Raw genomic sequence first — 20136 nt, 5'->3', positions numbered from 1 at the left:
GGCTAGCGTATGCTATTGGCAAGTCAGATCCAATTTTTCCTTGTGAAAGTACCGCTCCTAGAGCAAAGTTCGATGCATCACAGGTTAAAATAAAAGGTTCGGCAAAATTTGGATACTGTAAAAGGGGTTCGTTTGTTAGAAGGTTTTTACAAAATTCAAAGCAGTTGATATAGTCTGGATCCGAAATGTTTACAATGGCGTCTTTTTTTAGTCTTTTTGTTAGAGGTTTAGTTAGTTTCGCAAAATCTCTAATAAATTTACGGTAGTACCCTAGTAACCCAAGAAATCCTTTGATCTCTTTTTGATTTTTTGGTATTGGGAATTCCTTTATCGCTCGGATCTTGTCAGGATTGGGCTTTACACCATCGGGTTTGCAAAAATTCCGATTTGTCTAGTTGGACTTTTAAATTGGCTTCTCTAAGTCGATCGAATACTTTCTTTAGTCTGGTTATATGCTCCTGGATGCTGGTGCTAAAAATGATAATATCATCTAAATATACGGCGCATATTTCATTTTGATATCCTCGGAGAACATTGTCCATGACCCTCTGGAACGTCGCCGGAGCATTTTTTAGCCCAAACGGCATTCGAAGAAATTCGTAGTGTCCGTTTTCTGTATTAAATGCCGTTTTCTGGATATCTTCTTCTGCGATTTCGATCTGGTGAAATCCAGAGGCTAAATCTAATGTAGTAAAATACTGACAGCGCCCTAATTTATCCAGCAGGTCGGTAATATTTGGTAGTGGATAGGAGTCGCCTATGCTTTTTGAATTAATGTTTCTAAAATCGACGACAATTCTCCATTTTTGGCGTCCAGATGAGTCAGCTTTCTTGGGGACAATCCAAATTGGTGAAGACCAAGCCGAATGGGATGGCCTAATTATATTTTGGTCCAGCATGTCCTTGATTTGACGTTGTACCTCCTTTTTGTGTATTTCTGGGTACCTGTATGTTCTGGTGTGTACGGGAATATTATCTTTTGTCCTGATATGGTGCTTAATTTTATTGGTAAATGTTAGTTTATCGCCTTCTTGATAAAAAATATCTGAATATTCCCTTAAAAGTTTAAAAATTGCGTCACGTTCTTCAGAATTCATATGTTCATGCCGAATTCTCGAAAAATCGAATTTAAATGTTTTTAAATTAACGTTATTTAAATTTTCATTTTTATTAAGGTTACTTGATATTTCATAATCACAAAAGTCTATGACCTCTATTGGGTTGGAAAAATCAACGGTTTTCTGCTGTTCTGACGAATTTAATATAGAGCAAATGGCGTGATTATTTTCAACCTTCACAATGCACTCGGGAATTTCAAGATTATCCGATTTCAAGTGGGGTATTATCGCGTTACCGTCTTTTATATTTTTTACTTTGAGTTTGATAACTTGCTCTGACCTTGGTTGCAGTACTATGAAATTTGTATTATGGGTCATCACATTATAATATGAAAGTTTTATTTCAGTTTCTGGAGTACAAAGAATATTTTTATTTAAATCGATCATAGCCTTTAATTTTTTTAAATTATCAATTCCAAGTAAACAATCAAAGTAATTATGAAAATCAAAAATATAATATTTTAAATCAAGAGACTTTTTTGTTTTAAATATTTTAGAGCAGGGAATTAGAGTGCTAAAATTTTCAACTGATGTACCATGGGCAGTGGAAATTTGAAACGGATCATGTTTTCTACAATTTTTAAAATATTTCATAGCGATATCAGGTTTGACGAAAGATCTTGTGCTACCTGTATCAATAAGGACTTTTAAATTAAATTCAGGAAATATGATATATGGTAGTTTGCTTTCGTTATAAGTAAAATTCATCAGTTGGAATTTTGGCAATCTTGTAATGGTGTCAGTGCTACCGAGGCTTGTGACCGAAAAAACTCGTCACTTTCACAGGGCTGTTCAATAATACAATCGGATTGATCGTTTTCGTCATCAATCTCGTAAAATATATTATCATTACATTGTTCGTCAATGTTATGTAATTCCTCAACAATAATATTTGGGTTATTTCGCTGATTTTTAAAATAATTATTGCTAAGGGGTGGCTTAAAAGTATTTCTCGTTGAAATTGACATTGGTGTGGGTGCAGGGAAAGATCTATTTTGGTTAGGCCTAAAAACGTTTGTGGTGTTTGGTGTGTTTAAATTTGTTTGTGTTGGGTTTTGAGTGTTTTTAAAATTCTGACCGATATTGCTTGGACTTTGTAAATTTTGAGTTTGAAAATGTTGCCTAAAATTACTGGCTTGATTTTGATTTTGTAAATGTGTATAATTATTATGGCTATAGTTTGTTATCGGTAAATTAAAATTCTTTAGCATATTTGGATATTTAAACTTTTTTGTTCCGCTGAATTTGAAAATCGTTAACTAACATATTTAAAGCTGTATTTAAATCCTGTGGATTTTTGGTTCTCATTAATGAACCAATTGGATCTTTTAACCCTCTTAATAAAACCCTTAAAGCTAAATTTCGGCAATATTGAGACAGCATTTGCAAATTTAATAAATTTTGTATTTTATTATAAAACTCGAATGGTGTCTCATTTTCTTGTTTTAGTTCTGCTATTTCGATATTTAACGTATAAATATCACGCTTATCAGCATAAGCATTTAGTAATGCATCTTTTAATTCTTGCCAATTTGTTATTAAACTAGATGAAATATTTATTGCGGCTTCACCTTTTATTTTAGAAATTAAACTTGACATTAAATATTCATTTTGAAAATCAGTTAAATCTAAAGTATTGTAAAATTTATTTACAAGTTTTACCGAAATATTTAAAAATCTAGGAAGTAGTTCCGTTTCGCCATGAAACTCGGGAACCATGTCTAAGTATTCCTTTTTTAAAGAAGGAAAGGTTGGAGTCGAAGCTCCTGCACCTTCGTTAGGCATATTAAAATTGTTAAAGTTACTCTCTTGAATTCTTTTTTCCTTATTAAAGTTTTTGCGATGTGCCTTCGCTTTTACTTTTAAAGGAGATCTTGAACGATACTTAAAATTAAAAGAACTTGGTGAGCCAGAATTAATATTCTCTGTATCTGAAGATGATGAACTTTCGTATGAGCTATCACTTATCAGTATTAGACACTCTAAATGACATTAAATGTACTTACAGCAAAACCAGTATCTTGTCCATACGTAGCCCTTCAATGTCCCTTTGAAGTCTCGTCTCTGGATCTGGCTGCTTCCGACGTTGATATTCCGTCAACGACGTAGTACTGTTCCGGATCTTCTCGTTGAGCTACTCAATTCACCCAACTGGTTAGAAGCGCGAAAATGACGTAAAAGTCCAAAACCGCACTCCCGAAAACAAAAGGTTCACCTCCCAATAAATCGTTAAAACGAACCGTACTTTATGCTAAGAACGTGAGAGAGTCCTAAAAGCCCGACTGCGCCAATTATGTAACGATACTACGGAACTCTGTTTTTAAAAAAAACTTTATTCAAATTAGATGTCTTATACAGTACAGAGTTAATTCTAGACTAAATAATAAATTTACGTACAATAAAAGCTGAAGTTTATAAAATGCTGAAAATAGGAAAAGGCAAAATGATGATTCGGCAAGCTGGTTGGTATTGTACAGTTTCTTATAAGTTAAATAGGGATATAATATATAACTTTCATCAAAACTTAATTTGAATAACTATTTCTTTCCATTTTAATGAATTTTTAGGTCACTATTTTAAAAAAACACCCAAGCGTATTTACTATTAATCAACTAAATGTCACTGTCAAACATCAATAGCATAGCATTGTTTCATCATGACCTTTCATGGCCAACTAAAGAAAATATGTCAAAATATTCCGATTTTTACAGAAAATTGCTTTTATTTCCGAAACCGAACTACTTCGATATAGGAACATAATACCTCTTTAGACAGGGATTTTAATTTCCTTTTAGAATATGTTATAATATACAGGGTGAGATACCACATACGAGTTTCCAGAGAAATGGATAGGGCGAAGTGGGCCTATAGAATGGCCTGTTAGATCTCCTGATATAACGCCGTTAGAGTTATTTCTATGGGGTCATTTGAAATCTATTGTGTTTACTTACTTACTTTTATGCTCAGTGGATATTGAAAAAATATAAGTAACATCCATACAAATTTCATATAAAGCAATTATATGGAACTATTTTTCCTATGGTATTTTCGGAAAATCGGTGTATTATCGATTAATTTAGAAGACTTGTTGTCAGACGAATGCTTTTTGTAAGTGCGGGCATTTTGAACTGGCATACAGAAAACCAGCATTTATTGCTTGAGAACCCAAGAAGAATGCATCGGAGTTGGAGTGTCATGCTTTAGCTTGGCAGACAAGCGATCGAGGGAACACCGAAGAAGCTACTACTCTACTGTGTGGGCTGCCAATATCTGAAATTTCAAATAAAATGCGGCCATTCTTTCTAGCTTCTAGAATTTTGCAGATGCTTTCCTTTTTACTTCTGCCGAAATTCGAAATTTTTATACCTAAAATAAAATTTTGCGAAAAATCTTAACAAAATTACGAAAGAATAGTATTTATTAAGCTCAAAATATATTTTTTTTTGTATTTCTGTTGGTTAGCTTTGTTATTATCCAAATAAAAAAAGAAAGTTTATTTCGATAATAAATAATTATATAATTACTAATATTTAAGGTTATTCTGCTGGCCACTTATTGGATTTATATTTTATCTATACTTTTTCTCTGTCCGGAAATGTTTTCAGCAAATTCTAGATGCTTCAGTATGATCCTTATGACAACAAGGACTCAACGAACCTTGGAAAAACCAACATATGTGATCGATTTGTGCATTTTTTGCGATTATCATTCTAGAACACAGTTACATCGCAGTGCATTTTTTATGTTGTATCATAAAAAAAAAACACTCAAAACCAAAAATTAACGCCTAATCTAATAATGTGGTCAATTGCTACAAAATAAGCCTGATTTACTGTATATTTTTTATACAGTCTTCAAAATGACCTAACTGTTACAAATTTGATCAAATACTCTACTAAATTAATATTTATTTAAGGTATCACAAAGAGGGCGCCGCGACCGTTTGCGGAATATGCTTGAAATCAATGCCGAATTATGAAGAATTACAGATGCATTTGCGAGAGGAGCATCCCTTACTGCTATACGGCCAGGGTTGTGGATCTAAGTTCATATGCCAAATTTGTGGAAGGTCAGCTATAGATTATTTACATTATTTTTTAAATAAATGGCATATTTTTATAATTTATTTAATATAGGGTTGCACGTAGATTTTCAGATGATTGACAGATATGTCCCGAGTGACCATCTAAGAATGTGCGTCGTAGCGTCTTGAGAAAAAGAAGGTAATAAAAGTGGCCCAAAGAAATACTGGAAACTATTAAGCTGCTAGAGGGCGGTTCAGTTTCTTTACACTGCATTTTTGCCGTTTTCACCACTTGTCACACCTCTTTGGGTTTATTGCCTGCTTTTAATGATGATGATACTGATTTGAATTTTTTTAAATAATCCGTCAGAAAGGGAATGTCACAAATAACGATTTTAGGAAAATTTGACATTTTTTTTTGGTAGAAACAATAAAGCAACAAACTAATATTATACATAATTTGTAAAAAGAAATCCGTCCAGTTAGTTCCGATTTTCATCTGTTTTTATATTTCAAGATAAAAACTTTACCCATCACGTTATTTGACAAATGACAGAAATCATTGTAAAAACTTTTTTGTGAGAAAATCCTTTTAAAATATCAATATAATATTTTGAGGTATATGTGATTGGAGGTTTTTGGGCAAAAATGCAATTTTAAGATATAAATAAGGTGTAGCGCCCTTTAGCGGATTACCAACGAACTTCAAAATTTTGTCCAGAATTTTTTTGGGCCAGTTTTATCACAAATTTTTGTTTCAAGGCGCTACGATTATTAGAGCCTGGGGTAACACCGACGTCCATTCTTTGTTGGTCACCCCGTACAGTGCATCCTAATTGGAATGTATAAATTCGTCTAGGGTGTGTTCGGGAAATCTCTCAAACTTGTGGATTTACTTATTTAATTTTTTAAATTAAAAATGTTCATGTAGGGTTCACCGGAATTATATTTTCTTGAACACTTGTTAGACACTTTTTCCAAAGTTAATCAATCAAAATCGAATTTAGTTAGGAGAACATGTTTTTCAACTTGTTAATATTCCATGCGGTTTCAAATAATCTTTAAATAGTTCCTATGCCAATCTTATACGTATGTACGTATAACACTTTCTAACAATTTTATTTTCTCTTGTCTTCTTACTGGGAGCTAGTTATTGTGATTTTGAAATAAATACAGATATTGATAAAATACTCTTTTTAAAGCCTTGCAGCTTTCATCATAAGGTTCAAGACGTGTGACAGAGTTAAGAAGTTAAGAACTTTCCTTTATATCTAGTTCTTACCAAGTCATAATTAGCATTTAAGTTTGAATTTTATATCAGTAAAAAGTTATGCTTCTGTAGATCGGGATAAAGTAAAGTCACTAAAGTACCTACTTTAGTCACTTAAATCATTGAAAGCCTAATTAGTGTGTAAAACTAAATAGCGGAATTGTGATTAAGATGACATACTTTTTGTTTTTAGCTTCAAAAATACCCACCATTTGGTAAAGCTCTACGGTTCTACTAGGGCTAGCTTTTAGCCATGTGCTTATCTCTCGGTTGTAGTGTGAATCCAGTGGTCCAAAAAATTACACGTCAAGTGGTTGCTTCCGATGGGTGCAATGCGGCGGCAAACAACAATATGACTTTATTGGCAAATTTTAGAATCTCTAGGTTCTTGTTGCTACTGTGGCCATCGAGGATCAGAATAATTTTGTTTGGAAGCATTTCAGGCAGTAGATCTGACGAAATGTTTCATTCATTAGACAAATAATTTACCAATGATATAACCACTATCGCAGGATAGCAACAAAGTTCTTGGTGGCATCAAAGTATTCGGATTTATAGTTCTTCCTTGGGATAATCATGGCAGGCGAAACAAAATTCTTAGCAGCATTGGCACATCCAGCGCCATGCAGGTCTCGCTCTGCACTTCTTAATGCAGCAACTAATTTTTCCCTCCTGGGCAAATATTTTCGGTGGCTTTTGGAAGTGCTAAGGCCCGTTACGTCCATGTTGTAAATTTTTGCTGGTGGAACATCGTTATCAGTTATTAATTCCCCTAAAAGATCGAAGAACTTTATCACGTGAGGCCTTGCGCTTGCAGAGAAAGTGGCTTCAGGCACCCTCAATGAGGAGGCAGGGTTGCGCTTCCTAAACTCTTTTAACCAATCTCTACATGCTTCTTTTTTATGTTCGTCGAATCTCTTAGCTAAATCTGCCTTTTTGGCAAATTGATATGACAAGTTTCTGACATCAGTGGTGGTAAATCCAAAGAATCTCTATTTAAAATATATAAAGAAGTATATGTTTCCCTAATTGTTGTTCTATGGCTTCATTAAAAGTGGGCTTAGACTTTCGTTGATAGTTGCCAAGCATCCTGAAAAATTACTAGGATTTTACGATTTTATCATTTTTCGATGACAAATAATCGTTTTTTAGTGTGGGAAGGCGTTAAAAACACGGAAATTCTTTTGCGTTTTTGAAATTAGTTTGGTAGTGAGTGCCTAAGTGAAAGTTGAATGGGCCAGAGCATTCAAGGCTAGCCGTAAAGAATGAGGCACATAGTCGTCATCAGCATCACATCAGGCAATATTCTCGCGTAGAACAATACATTGTGGAGGACCGTAGGATGAATGTTAGAGATATTTCGGTTGAACTCGGTATCAGTATTGGTAGTATAGAGGGTATCATTCACGAACACCGTTAATATCGTACAATAATACCACGATGGCTTCCTAAACCGTTAAACTTGGGGCAAAAAGTCCTTGGTTGGAAGTAATAATAGCTTGCTGACGCAATACGAGGGAGAGGGAGAAAAATTTTTAACGTGAATCTTCACTACAGAGGAGACATTGGTACCCTATTACGCTCTCGAAAGCAAAGTGTCATCTAAAGAGCGGAGGAAGAAGGAGGAAGGGGCGCCAATCAAAGAAAGGCGACCAGGTCTGCGGATAAAATTATATGAGCTTTGTCCGCGGTGATAGTCCTGGACAAGTTAAGAATTACTTCGCATGCGCATTGTTAAAAAGAGCGTTCTCTGCAGGAATCGATTTCTTCTAAGAAACCATCCAAACTAAGAGGAAGAATACTTGAGGCGGCACGAGAAATTAATCAAGCAGGAACTCTGCGTTGATTAAAAAGACATTGTGTAAAAAGATGCAGAACATGCATAAGAGCTCGTGGTGAACACTTTGAAAATGTATTGTAAGCCTCATCCCCAGGAACAATAAAAATTAAATTATTCGATTATTTTTGTAGTTTTGTTTTCTAGTTTTTGTTTTTTAGGCATAAGGTTTAAAGCTATTGTTTTAAGGAGTTTTAATAACTTTGAGTTTTAATCTTCTCTCGAAGATGCTAACGTCGTTAGCGAAACATGTGTCGAGAGTAAAAAGTTCGGGGTAAAACTCTCTCGTAGTTTGAAGAAATTTTGAAAATGGTCGACAATGACCCAACAAGTAGTAGTACTAGAGCGATACCAGTTCAAGTTGAAGTTTCTCATAGTACACCATGGTAGACAATACGACAGGAACAGTATTATCCTTACCATTTTTAACGGGTATAAGTGTTACAACCTGAAAATTATCATGAAACTTATTAAAATATTCATGAATTCATTAAATGGTGATTTTTGTGATCTCTTTGAAAATTTTCTGACCCATATAGGTTTACCCAAAAACTTTCTCAGACAAAATTGCGAGAATCGATCATAGTTCATAGATCTAATAAATAGTCTTTTCTGCCGGTTAACTCTCTTTTTGTTCTTATTTATACAGGAAGAATAACAGAAAGTAAACTATTTGAAACAATACTTTACAAACTTTTTCTTTTCTGAAGTTTGACATCACATTGTCAATGAATTTTCTCCAGCACAAATTTCAAATAATAGTTCTTCCTTATATTCATTAAAATTTTTAATGGGCCTATTAAATAGATATTGTGCTTAGAACATTGAAAAGCCTTTCGATGTTCTAAGATATTGTGAATAAAATTTCCTTCGTATCCTGCTGCCGGACAAAATTATCTAAAATTAACTCTTCATAAGGTAATTATTCAACCAATGTTATGTAAATACCTAGTAAAGTAATCGAGAAATTTTTGATGGCCATTGGAACTAAAAAATATATAGTGTTTTTCTGATGTTAGAGCTATAAAGGCGGAATATGAGTATTCGTATAGGCGTCTTTAGTTTTTTTCCATCAGTTGAATTCACTTATTACTTATAGAATTTAATTCCAAAATGAAAAATTCTTACTTTTAAACAGGGCTTTTTCTCGCAATATTCGACAGTAAAACAATACATTTTCTTTAAATCAATGCCTCAAAGGCCTGCAAGAACAAATTCATTATTTTGAATTAATCCAGTTTTTTTTATTTTAAATCTAACATTCCTGATTACGATACACCTGTATATAAATATTAAAGAAACATTAAATCTATAAAAGTTTATAAAAAGTACTTTATTTCCCATTAGATATCACAACTCAAGCAGCAAGTTAGAGAAGCATATGATAGTACATGAAAAATTCGATTGGAAAATTATGGATCGGTTCCCACCGCTCCCAAAATTCAATTATAACAAAAATCAGATGGCTAAAATCAGAGATGCCTGTTCCCAGTTGCAAGCTCCTGACAAGGTATCAAAGTGAAATGAAAGATATTTATTGTCTTGTTATTACAAACACTTTTTATTTAGGAGCAAAAAGGAGTAGAACATTTAGAGGCCATTGAAGACATCAATGAAGCTTTAATCGAACAAGTAACAGAATCAAGCTGCGAATCTGAGATCGAGAGCTAAGGTAAATATAAAGATTACAAACATTATTTATTTGATTGTTTACACAACTACATCATTTTTAAAATTTTAATAAAATATACTTAGCGATCACCATAAGTTATAAGCATTAGTTCATTTAAAAATTAGACAATAGTATTTTGAACTCATGATCAGTAAAACTTTTCAATAAAACCCTAAAATAAAGGTAAAAGAGCAGATCACACACAATTAAGGATTTTTATGTTCGGGATAATGAACTGTAATAGCTACAATTTGTAGAATGATTAATTTTATAATAGTAATTTTCTTGCAAGCTATCCTACGAGTATTAGAGCATTTCAAAATTAATATGGGATTAAAGTCGTTAAAGCATTATTTGTGTGTTCATATTGTAAAGTTTTTACCGTTCGTTTCGCTGTGAATTAAGACACTAGATACACAAAAATAGTCAACTGATAAATTTATTTTACACGTACACACTAAACATAGCCACTACTAGAAATATATATTTAGACTGTATTTATTTATTACCAATGTAAATTTATTTATTGCAATTTATGTCAATTTAAGTCCCGTCAATATTCCGACTTAAACTAATCCACTGGCGGTGTGAGCTCCTTATATATTCGCCAGACCAGGGCTCAGAAAGATTCACCTACCTTCCACCGTCTCCAGAGATGTCGCGCGGTATGATTCCGGAATAACAAAGAACAACTGATATTCGTGGTATTACCAACATCGATACAATATAATCTACTTAAACTTTGCATCATATTCCATGTTTCTGAAACATTCTGTAAAGTAATTATTTCTCATATTACTGACATAATAAATAAGATCTAGTTTGAGGAATTTTATTATAGATTGACAATTTGTATCTTGAGAAACGATTTGGTAATAAGTCAAAAATACAGAGTTTTTAATATATATTTTTTTATTTTAGCAATTATATTCAAATGAATAAGTTCATTTGAGTCTTCCGCTGCTAGATTTTCGTTATACCACACCACAGATACATCAATTGGAAATTAAGTGATTTCTACTTTGGATTATCAGAGTTTTTACATGTATAGCAATTAATCTTGTGATAATTCGAATTACTTTTAGAATTTACATTTCAGCGTTAAACTGCGATTTATATTAATTTATTTTGTTATTATTTTTAATGTTAAGTGATGAACAAGAATATACAACCATTTTTCAATTAAATCTAAAAATGAAAACAGCTCTGTTGTTATATTTTGTTCACCATGGTAACTTAATATTTGTTGTGATTAGTTTATGATTATCACATAGTTTAGTTTCGCATTTATTTTAATAAATGTGTTTTTCGATGTTTCGCATTTGCGTTATGTTGTCTTATTTAAGTTTGTTTCATGTAGTTTAGTTGCATTAAAAACTGTCAATTTTCTATTTTAAAAATATTCTAATCAATTTAATGACCTATAAAGGTGCTTTTTTACTATTAATTCATTCCATAACGTCAACCTCATGCTATTTATCTAATATTTTATTTGCTTGTTAAGAGCGAAGCTCTTATATGTGCTCCTGAAGAATTGACAGATTTTAGGACTCGCGTCACATAAATAATAACTTTGCTTCTATGGCGATTTTTTTTTTCTGGTTTTTACCGTTATATGTGGGAAGGTTGAGGCTACGTGATGGTGTAGATTTCTTTTGGCGTGGCAAAAAACCGCATTTTTTGCGAAAACAGCCGCTGCAGCGGTTTGTGGAAAACTGACTGAGCCGAATTTTCTGAAACTCACTGACGTCAAAGCCCTTTATGGGAAGCAGTGCAAAAAGGGCGCTTTTTAAAAAAAACCCATTGGAAGTGGGATTTTTCTGTGAATGAAATTTGAACTTTTTGCGCGGTAGCAGACTTAAACATTGGTGGGGCCTTAACGGTGACCTTCATGATGATGCGAATAAAACAGCCCTTTTCTACGTGAATGTAGCTATCTTTTTTGTTAAAACAATTTTTTTCAAAAAGCAACTGCTTCCGAGATAAACGAGCTCAAACGTAAAATTTTTTTTTTCGAAAAAAAAAAGTGAATTTTTCGAGAAATGATTTTTTTTCTACTAAAAAAAATTTTTTTTATTTTTTTTGTTTACATTATTTGAAAGCCTAATCCCTTAGGATAAATAGAGGTATTAATCATGTCACTAGGTATTATACAGGGCGAGCTGTGTTAACAAATATGAACCCCTTTTTGAGCCTTTTTTTGACCGATTTTTTCTATTTTTCTTAGTAACTCTTTAATGGCGGCACCTAGAGATTTCAAACTTTCAGCGTTTTAAGAACTTTTTAAAAGCTATTTTTCGACATAGTCTACAACCTTCTACGTAGAGTAGTTTTTACTCTACACCTTTTTTTAACTTTGACGCTTAATACCGGCATACCTATGATACCTACGACAACCATTTTTTTTCTGAAATCACCGGACACTATCTGGCTATAATCCACTAAAATTCGTTTTTCTTTAAATGTTACCGTTTTTCCGCAACGCGCCATTATTTAAGAAAAACCCCCAAAAAAAAGCCGTTCCAATCAACCAGTCATACCCTGGAGACACAGGGAGCCAGCTGATGGTACAATAAAGTTGGCGGTCCAGCACCCAATGTAAAAGCATACGGACGACGTCACTATCGAGTCGCACATGGCCAGATGACGCAACCGCGGGGTTTTCGGTGTCATGGCGGCAAATTCTACGTTCGGGCGGATCCGACTTTTTCAATTCGAGAATTAGCGGCTTAAAATGGGTGGAAATGATCAGGAATTGGTAGTGACGATATCAGGAAACTTTAAATTTTCCGAATATGTGCATATGTTTTATCGAATGGTTTTTATTGCGGCGGGAAAATTCGCCGCGCATCTGACGTCTCATCTTATTTACTTTTTTTTCGGGCCGGCCGGCCCATTTGCGTTCCGAGTTAGAGTAGGAAAAGCGGTTTTAGAGAAGGATGGAGGATGTCTGGCCACAATTATAAACGCGTCGTGTTCGTCTCGTGACGTCATGAGTTATTTTATTAATGAATTATTAATATTATGGGGACAATTTTGAACGGTTTTTCGATAAATTACTAGGATAAATAAAATAAATATAAATATTTATAAATATATATTTGAAATATACAGAGGGTATTGATATTACAGGATATTTATGCGAATAATAATAGTATAAAAATAGAATAGGGGGTTTTAAGGATTTGATGCATTAATAAGAAGAATATTATTTATAATAAAAGTAATCATAATCTACAGGGTGTGTTAAGGTTTTAGGGCATTTATAAGAAAAATATTATTTATAATAGTAGTAATATTAATCTACAGTGTTTCAAGGTTTTAGTGCATTTATGAGATAAATATTATTTATAATTGATAATATAAATATACAGGGTGTTTTAAGGTTTAATAATATTTAAAAGATAGATAATATTTATAATAATAGTACTAGTAACATAACGGGAAGGACAAGGTATAAATATCTGGAAAAAAAATAACAGTAATAATAGTTTTATTTTAGTTAGGGTAGAAAAAAAAAACATTGATGCGGTGTCAAAAAAAGGTGTATTTTTAAATTGTTTTTACTATATTATTGAGATCACGGATTTTATAGCTTCTATTCGATACGTTGATGCATTTTTTTATTCTTTTTTTTTCCTTTAAATTTTTTTTATTTTATTATAATTGCCTTTTAAAATAAAAATTAAAAAAAACAAGAAACAAACCACTTTTTCCCATCCTAATACATTGCTTCTTATGGGACCTGATCTTTCTCTTTAGATTGTGACACTCGTATGAATCGTGGAAAAATTTGTCATAAAGCTTTTTTACTACTTTTTGAATGGTCTTTAACCAGAAAAAAGAAATTTTGAAAATTTAAAAAATTGATATTTTTCAATAGGGCTCTTGATAATTCGATATTTATGTTTTACAGTTTTTTTCAATTTTCTCCGATTCTATAATAGTTAGAACCGATTTATTTTGACATGCGGATACCTCATAAAATTCCTGAGAACTTTTATTTGAAACAAAAAGTTGTCAGAGTTACAGTTAATTTAGAAAAAAATAAAAATCATTTTTTCGACATTTTTCGTGGGTATACCCCTTTCGATTTTCGACCAAAAAAAATTATTTTTTTATTGAGTTTTTTTACTGGAAATTGTTAGTTTAGGGCTTACTTTAAAATTTGCCAATAATCATTTGAGCAAAAAAAATTGTACGGTGGAAAAAACCAGTTTTCTTTTGTTTTTCCCACATTTTTATTTATATCTCGGCTTCTATAGCTTCGATTCAATTCTTTTATTTCTTATTCTTCTCCTGTCAATTCTTTTTATATCTAATTACTATTGGCTCTTAAAAATAAAACTGAAAAATCAAAAAAATCCACTAAAAAACCCGGTTGTCTTATCCCCAAACATGAATTCTTATGGGACCTGATCTTTTCCTTTATATTGTGGCACTCGAATAAATCGTAGAAAATTTTGTCATGAAGCTTTTTTACTAGTTTTTGAATGGTCTTTAACCAGAAAAAGGAAATTTTGAATTTGGAGCATATTTTGAAAAAATGCTCATTTTGGTGCCTGATTTTGCTTTAAAATCGAAAAATGCAAAGAAATAGGTTTTCCGTTTATTTTAAAGTCAAATCGGTAATTACCTTTTTTAAAGGTATACTGAAGTAGTACAAGACTGAAAAATAAAAAATTGAAATTTTTCCATAGGACCCTTGATAATTCGATATTTAAGCTTAATGGTTTTTTTCGAATTTTCTCCGTTCCATTTTCTCTTCTGTGATAGCTAGAATCAATTCGTTTTAACATGCGGATACCTCTTAACATTCCGAAGAACTTTTATTTGAAACAAAAAGTTGTCAGAAATCGTTTTAATTTATAAAAAAATTAAAACCATTTCTTCGAAATTTTTCGTGGATTCGATTTTCACCAAAAAAAAAAAATTTTTTTCTTGGGTTGTTTTTCAGGAAATTGTCAGCTAAGGGCTTTCTGTAAAATTTGTCATAAATTATTTCAGCTGAGAGGCTGAGCAATGGGAAACATCTTGAAAATAGTAACAGCAAAAACAGTGTAACTAATGAGAAAAATCCACTGTTCATGCCGTTAAAATAGTCTTTCCCTTGCGGGAAAGGAGAGAAGCGCAAATCCCAGTACGTCAAAAGTCCCCAAAAAGTTATTAGGGACACATCTAACTGGGCATTAAAATATAAGATGATTATGGAAAATGAAATCAATATTATTAAAACTTAAAAAGAGAGCTAACGCTCTTCCGAAAGACTTCCCAGGATCATAGAGGGCTAACTAAACTTCTCAGGGAAAAGGGAGTGGAAATTCACTCCTTTTTCCTCGAGGAGGATCGAAAACTAAACGTCATTCTCAGGGGGTCCGACTGTAATTTTAATCTTAAAGAAATCAAAGAGGAACTAAACTTGATGGGGTTCGACCCACCGGAAATGGGATGTTTTAGAAAGAGGCCAACGGACCTTATCAGGTTCTTGGTTCCAAAAGATCAAGAAGTTTAAAAACCTTCGTTATTGAAAATATAAGGCAAATCGGACAGTGCCACAGATGCCAGGAATACGGTCACGCAATGAGTAATTGCAGTGCAAAGTCGCGTTACTATAAATGTAAAGGGGTGCACCTATACACCGAGTGCAGTAAAGACAGAGCAAGAGTGCAACTGAGTGCTGCAATCACATGAGCTTTGTTTTGGTTCCTGTTAGAATCGTCCTAGAATTGTTTTGCACATGCGCAGATTGTTTTATGCGTTTTGGTTAAATTAGAATTGATTCCGAATTGAAAGTTTGGTGTTTTGGTTTTTTTTTGGACCGGTTCAGAATTGTTCTAGAATCGTCCAAAAATCCCTGCTCGAGAGTAGGGATCAATTCAGAATCAGGCAGTTCGCACATGCGCAAAAAATATATCCTTACACTTTTACCCGACTTCACCAAATTTGAGAAGAAGAAGAAGTAAATAAGTAATTTTTTATGCTTTGTTTATTGTTTTTCTTGTAGATAGATTTCACTTAACCTAAGAATTATCTATTGATTTTTTTTAAGTTTTAGTTTTTTAAAATAAAACGTTGGAATATGTATTCTCAAATGGATCAAGATAGTAAGTAATTTTAATTTCACAAGATTATAAAGAGTAACTCTTTAACGGATTGTTTTTTTTTTTCAATTTTAGTGATCCATCAAGAAATAATTGAATATTCTTCAATGCAAGGAAGTGAATGTACTGAAGCAGATCAATTTTTAAATTCACGGCCGAAAACATTGGCATTAATTGAAATATATAGAAAATATAAGGCAAGACTAGGTTCCTTTGAAGTAAAGTCTATGAAACGCCTTTGGGAAATTGTTGCAAGAGAACTTTCCAACACATTTAAAATGACCATAAGTGCTTCAAAATGTGAGAACCGATGGAAGACACTTGAAAGAAATTATAAAAAAGTTATTGATAACAATAACAAAACTGGCAGGTCACGCAAAATTTTTGAATATGAAGAAGAGTTTGACCAGATCTATGGAAAAAAGAAGAACATTACTCCTACTATTTTACTTTCTAGTAGTTCTGAAATTCACTCAGAAATTCATGTAAATAAAGAAAATTAAGGAGGTGATTCTTTCAGCAGTCAGAGAAAGCAGCTTAGTATTATAACTCCAAGTAATACACCTCGTAGTACACCTTCGAATACCCCTAACATGGAACAACCTGTTGAAATACCAGTATTGCAGATCCCAGAAAATATTTCAGCGACTGTATCTACTCCATCTGTAAAACAAGTGCGAAAACAATCGGTAAGACGCAGTACCTCTAGCTACAAAAAAAGAAATGACATTTTATTAGAAATGAAGAATGACCTAAAAAAATTTTACAATGAGAAGTCAGCTAGAGATGAACGAAGGTTACAGTTGGAAGCAGCAAAACATGAAGACAGGGTTCGTAGAACAAATATTCTGCAGTTATTGGTACAATCAACTAATACCCTGGCCTGGGAAGCAAGGCAAGACACTGAAGATACCCAGTAATAGGTGCCATAAAATAGGGTTCCTTTGCATATAGGGTAAAAAGCATAATTTCCATCATAACACCCTTTTCAAACAATAACAATCTTAAAATACCTACAGTAAGTGTTGTCATCAAGAATAATATCAATATAGTGTAAATAAAGCAGTCATGAAATGTATTCTCTGAACCCTAGGTGCTTAGTAACCCCATTATATGAGACCTGCATTTGTTTTGAACCTAATAATATATATTTATGTTATTACCTCTATAATCTTAAGGCGGAACGCTTTGTGATTTAATTTAAAAAACTGTGATCCTTATGCAAGGCAAAAAGGCTGTTTAAAATTCTTAAGATTATTTTCCAGAATGAGTTTAAGTTTTTTTTTTAATTGTAAGGTAGCTATAATTGCCTCAATCAATAATTTGGTCACCTGTCAAAAACCATCAGCATTCCACATGTCAAACAATGCCTTAGACAATACTATGCACATGGAATTTAAATTTTTATGCAGGTGGGAAGCTAGTTTTTATACAGTTGACCATATCAATGCGGCAGCTATACTTATAAGAATCTATATTTTTTGTGAGAAATTTATTAGTTTTAAGTACACATTTGTATTTTCCATAGTCTTAAGATTAGCAAAGTGTGTTTCCTTTTTTGTTAAAAATTTTACTTAGGAAATGTAAATTTTTGTTAATTATTTCTTTTGCTTATTTCATAATACTTATATGTATGTATATATAATAGTGTGACCCATTTGTTTGTGAGACAACTCAAAAATACACTTATTGACAAAAATAAAAGGCATAATAAAGTATAAACAGTTTTTTATTTATTTTAATGATTAAATAATAGGGCAGCTACGTAATTCCTATAAGCGTTGCCAGCCATGTTTTCCTCAATATTTTGTCCAACATATGGAGGTGGAATATTATCAGCTCCTTGAGGCTCTTTAATCAACTCCTGCTCTAGATTTAAAGTTAAGTTGTGCAAAACACAACAGGCTCTTATAAAATGACATATCAATGTCTCATCTCTAAGTTTTAGATGGTATAGCTGCCTAAATTTTTGTTTTAAAATTCCAAAGACATGTTCGATGACAATGCGACAATGGCTTAATTTGATATTAAAATTTTTTTCAATTTCACTCAAATTACCATTGTCCTTATATGGTGTCAAAACATTGCGTAGACAAGGATAGGCACTATCTGCTAGGATAACTTTTTCTCCACATCTTTCGGGTAAACTATGAAATAGTAGAGAATTATTAAACACCCTTGCATCGTGCACCGACCCAGGAAAGCCAATGAACACATCTCTAATTTTACGGCTTGAATCACAGACTACTTGAAACTGAAAAAAGGAAACATTTAAGTTAATTGTCAAATAAAACCTTGTTGTCGCCAAAAAGGAATGGGACAGTCAAAATTATTTTGGGTTTACTCAATCATCATTTTAACCCAAAATGACATTCTCAAAGTCAAAAAATACATGCACAAATTTTTGACTGTCATTTTAGGTTGAAATGATGGTCGAGTGGATGAAAAATAATTTTAACTGTCTAATGCCTTGTATAAATTCAACCATAAAACTTACCTGAATGGAATAAAACTTCTTTCTATTCAAATAGCTCTCTGGATCATTTTTAGGTTGGTCAATCCTAACATGTGACCCATCCATAGCCCCAAGCACACCAGGAAAACCCATTTCCAAAAATTGTTGTTCAATTACAACTTTTTCATTCTCTGTTGGCCAGCATATTACCTCTTTCGACTTATTACTTAAGAAGTAAGTTACATTGTGTATTAAAACATGTAACGTACTTATAGCAATATTAAATCTGTCACTAACATCTCTAAATGAGGCAGCTTCATGACTTGCGTACCAAATAAAAATACATATTGACTTTTCAGCACCAATTCTTAAAAATCCGGTGTCTTTTTTAGGATAATATTCAGACTCCTAAAAGTCTCTAGCTAGCTCTATGACCACAAGTCTCGGAACTTTAAAATGCTCTAAGAATTCTTGTTCTGTATACATGGGGCATACTGCAAGGCAGCCTTTAAACAACTTGGCATTCTCACCCTGCCCTCAGTGTACATTTTGGAAAACCTTCTGTATGTTAAACGTAATACTCAGTCTTTTACTACTCACCAAGATATACATGGCTATAATACTCGCCATAGAACTGACTTTGTACCTCCTTACTGCCGTCTGGAAAGGTGTCGGGATGGACCGGGCTTTTGGGGAATAAAATTATTTAATGCTCTTCCCTCTGAAATAAAATACTTACCTCTAAACAGTTTTAAAACAAAAATCAAAAAAGTTTTATTAGTGAATGCTTTTTATTCATTAGAGGAGTTTTTTAACCACATACTTTAAGGTGATTTTACTGTGTTTTTATAACATCATTTATTGTTTTAGTTATAGTCGAATTTTAATTTAATGTTCTTAGTGTTAGTACTGTTAAGTAGTCTGTTTTGACTTTACCTATGTATTTTTTGACTTGTGTAAAATTTATATTACTGGCATCAATAAAAATTATGATTATGATTATGATTATGATTATGATGGGCATTATGCTCTCGGCATAGTTTTCATTTTTCTGCCTATGTTGCAACACTTCTGGTATAACAACTTCCAAAACACCCTCTAAATCGTCAGAAGAAGCTGATGTATCGCTAGACGTTAAAAGCTCCGGGTCCGTTAAAGTTAAAGGGACGTCTAAAAAACGATTTTTTTTTGAAAATTTTTACATAGAATGTTGAGTTTGAACATTTTATTGATAAAAAAGTGAGGATGAAGTAAAAAAATGCAAAATTTTAAAAATTATAAAGGATTTTCTACTTACGTATGATTCACAATTACACCCGGCTTAACTACACTCTATTTGCGACTAGGCATCACGTTGACCATTATATATGCTATTAATTTAAATTTAAAGCCTTAAGTAACAAAATTCTGCAACTTAGAAGGATTTATATCACTTCTTTAGTTGATAAACACAAATTTCCACACGCAAATCAGGAATATCAAATATGCAAATACGGATTTATTCATAAATAAAAAAAACTGTCAAAATGTCACATATTTATTGGGAGTGGCTACTGTACTAGTACGATTATCGTAATTTTCTGTCCTGTCTCATTATAGGTAAGTATTTGTTTATTTATATAATCATAAAATATGCACACGGGGCGGCAGCCCCGTGTG

The 20136-nt window shown here is 32.6% G+C and overlaps 1 protein-coding gene across 4 annotated transcripts in view; it reads left to right on the top strand.

The window, feature by feature from the left end:
• The window catches only part of LOC126748526 (zinc finger protein 26-like), a 111685-nt gene extending 100450 nt beyond the window's left edge, over positions 1-11235 (top strand). For 2 of the 4 annotated variants that reach the window (XM_050457822.1, XM_050457839.1), the window contains 4 exons: positions 5035-5187; positions 9597-9759; positions 9819-9921; positions 10843-11235. In XM_050457822.1, coding sequence (XP_050313779.1) covers positions 5035-5187; positions 9597-9759; positions 9819-9920 — 418 coding nt within the window. In that variant the 3' untranslated portion in view covers position 9921; positions 10843-11235. Of the gene's footprint in view, positions 1-5034; positions 5188-9596; positions 9760-9818; positions 9922-10469; positions 10701-10842 lie in introns of all 4 variants that reach the window. The other 2 variants (XR_007664756.1, XR_007664755.1) reach the window with 2 other exon arrangements.
• Positions 11236-20136: the final 8901 nt, after the last annotated feature.

The sequence above is a fragment of the Anthonomus grandis genome, chromosome 2 (genome assembly GCF_022605725.1).
Source record: "Anthonomus grandis grandis chromosome 2, icAntGran1.3, whole genome shotgun sequence".
Taxonomy (NCBI): domain Eukaryota; kingdom Metazoa; phylum Arthropoda; class Insecta; order Coleoptera; family Curculionidae; genus Anthonomus; species Anthonomus grandis.
This window is presented reverse-complemented; position numbering and strand designations above follow the sequence as displayed.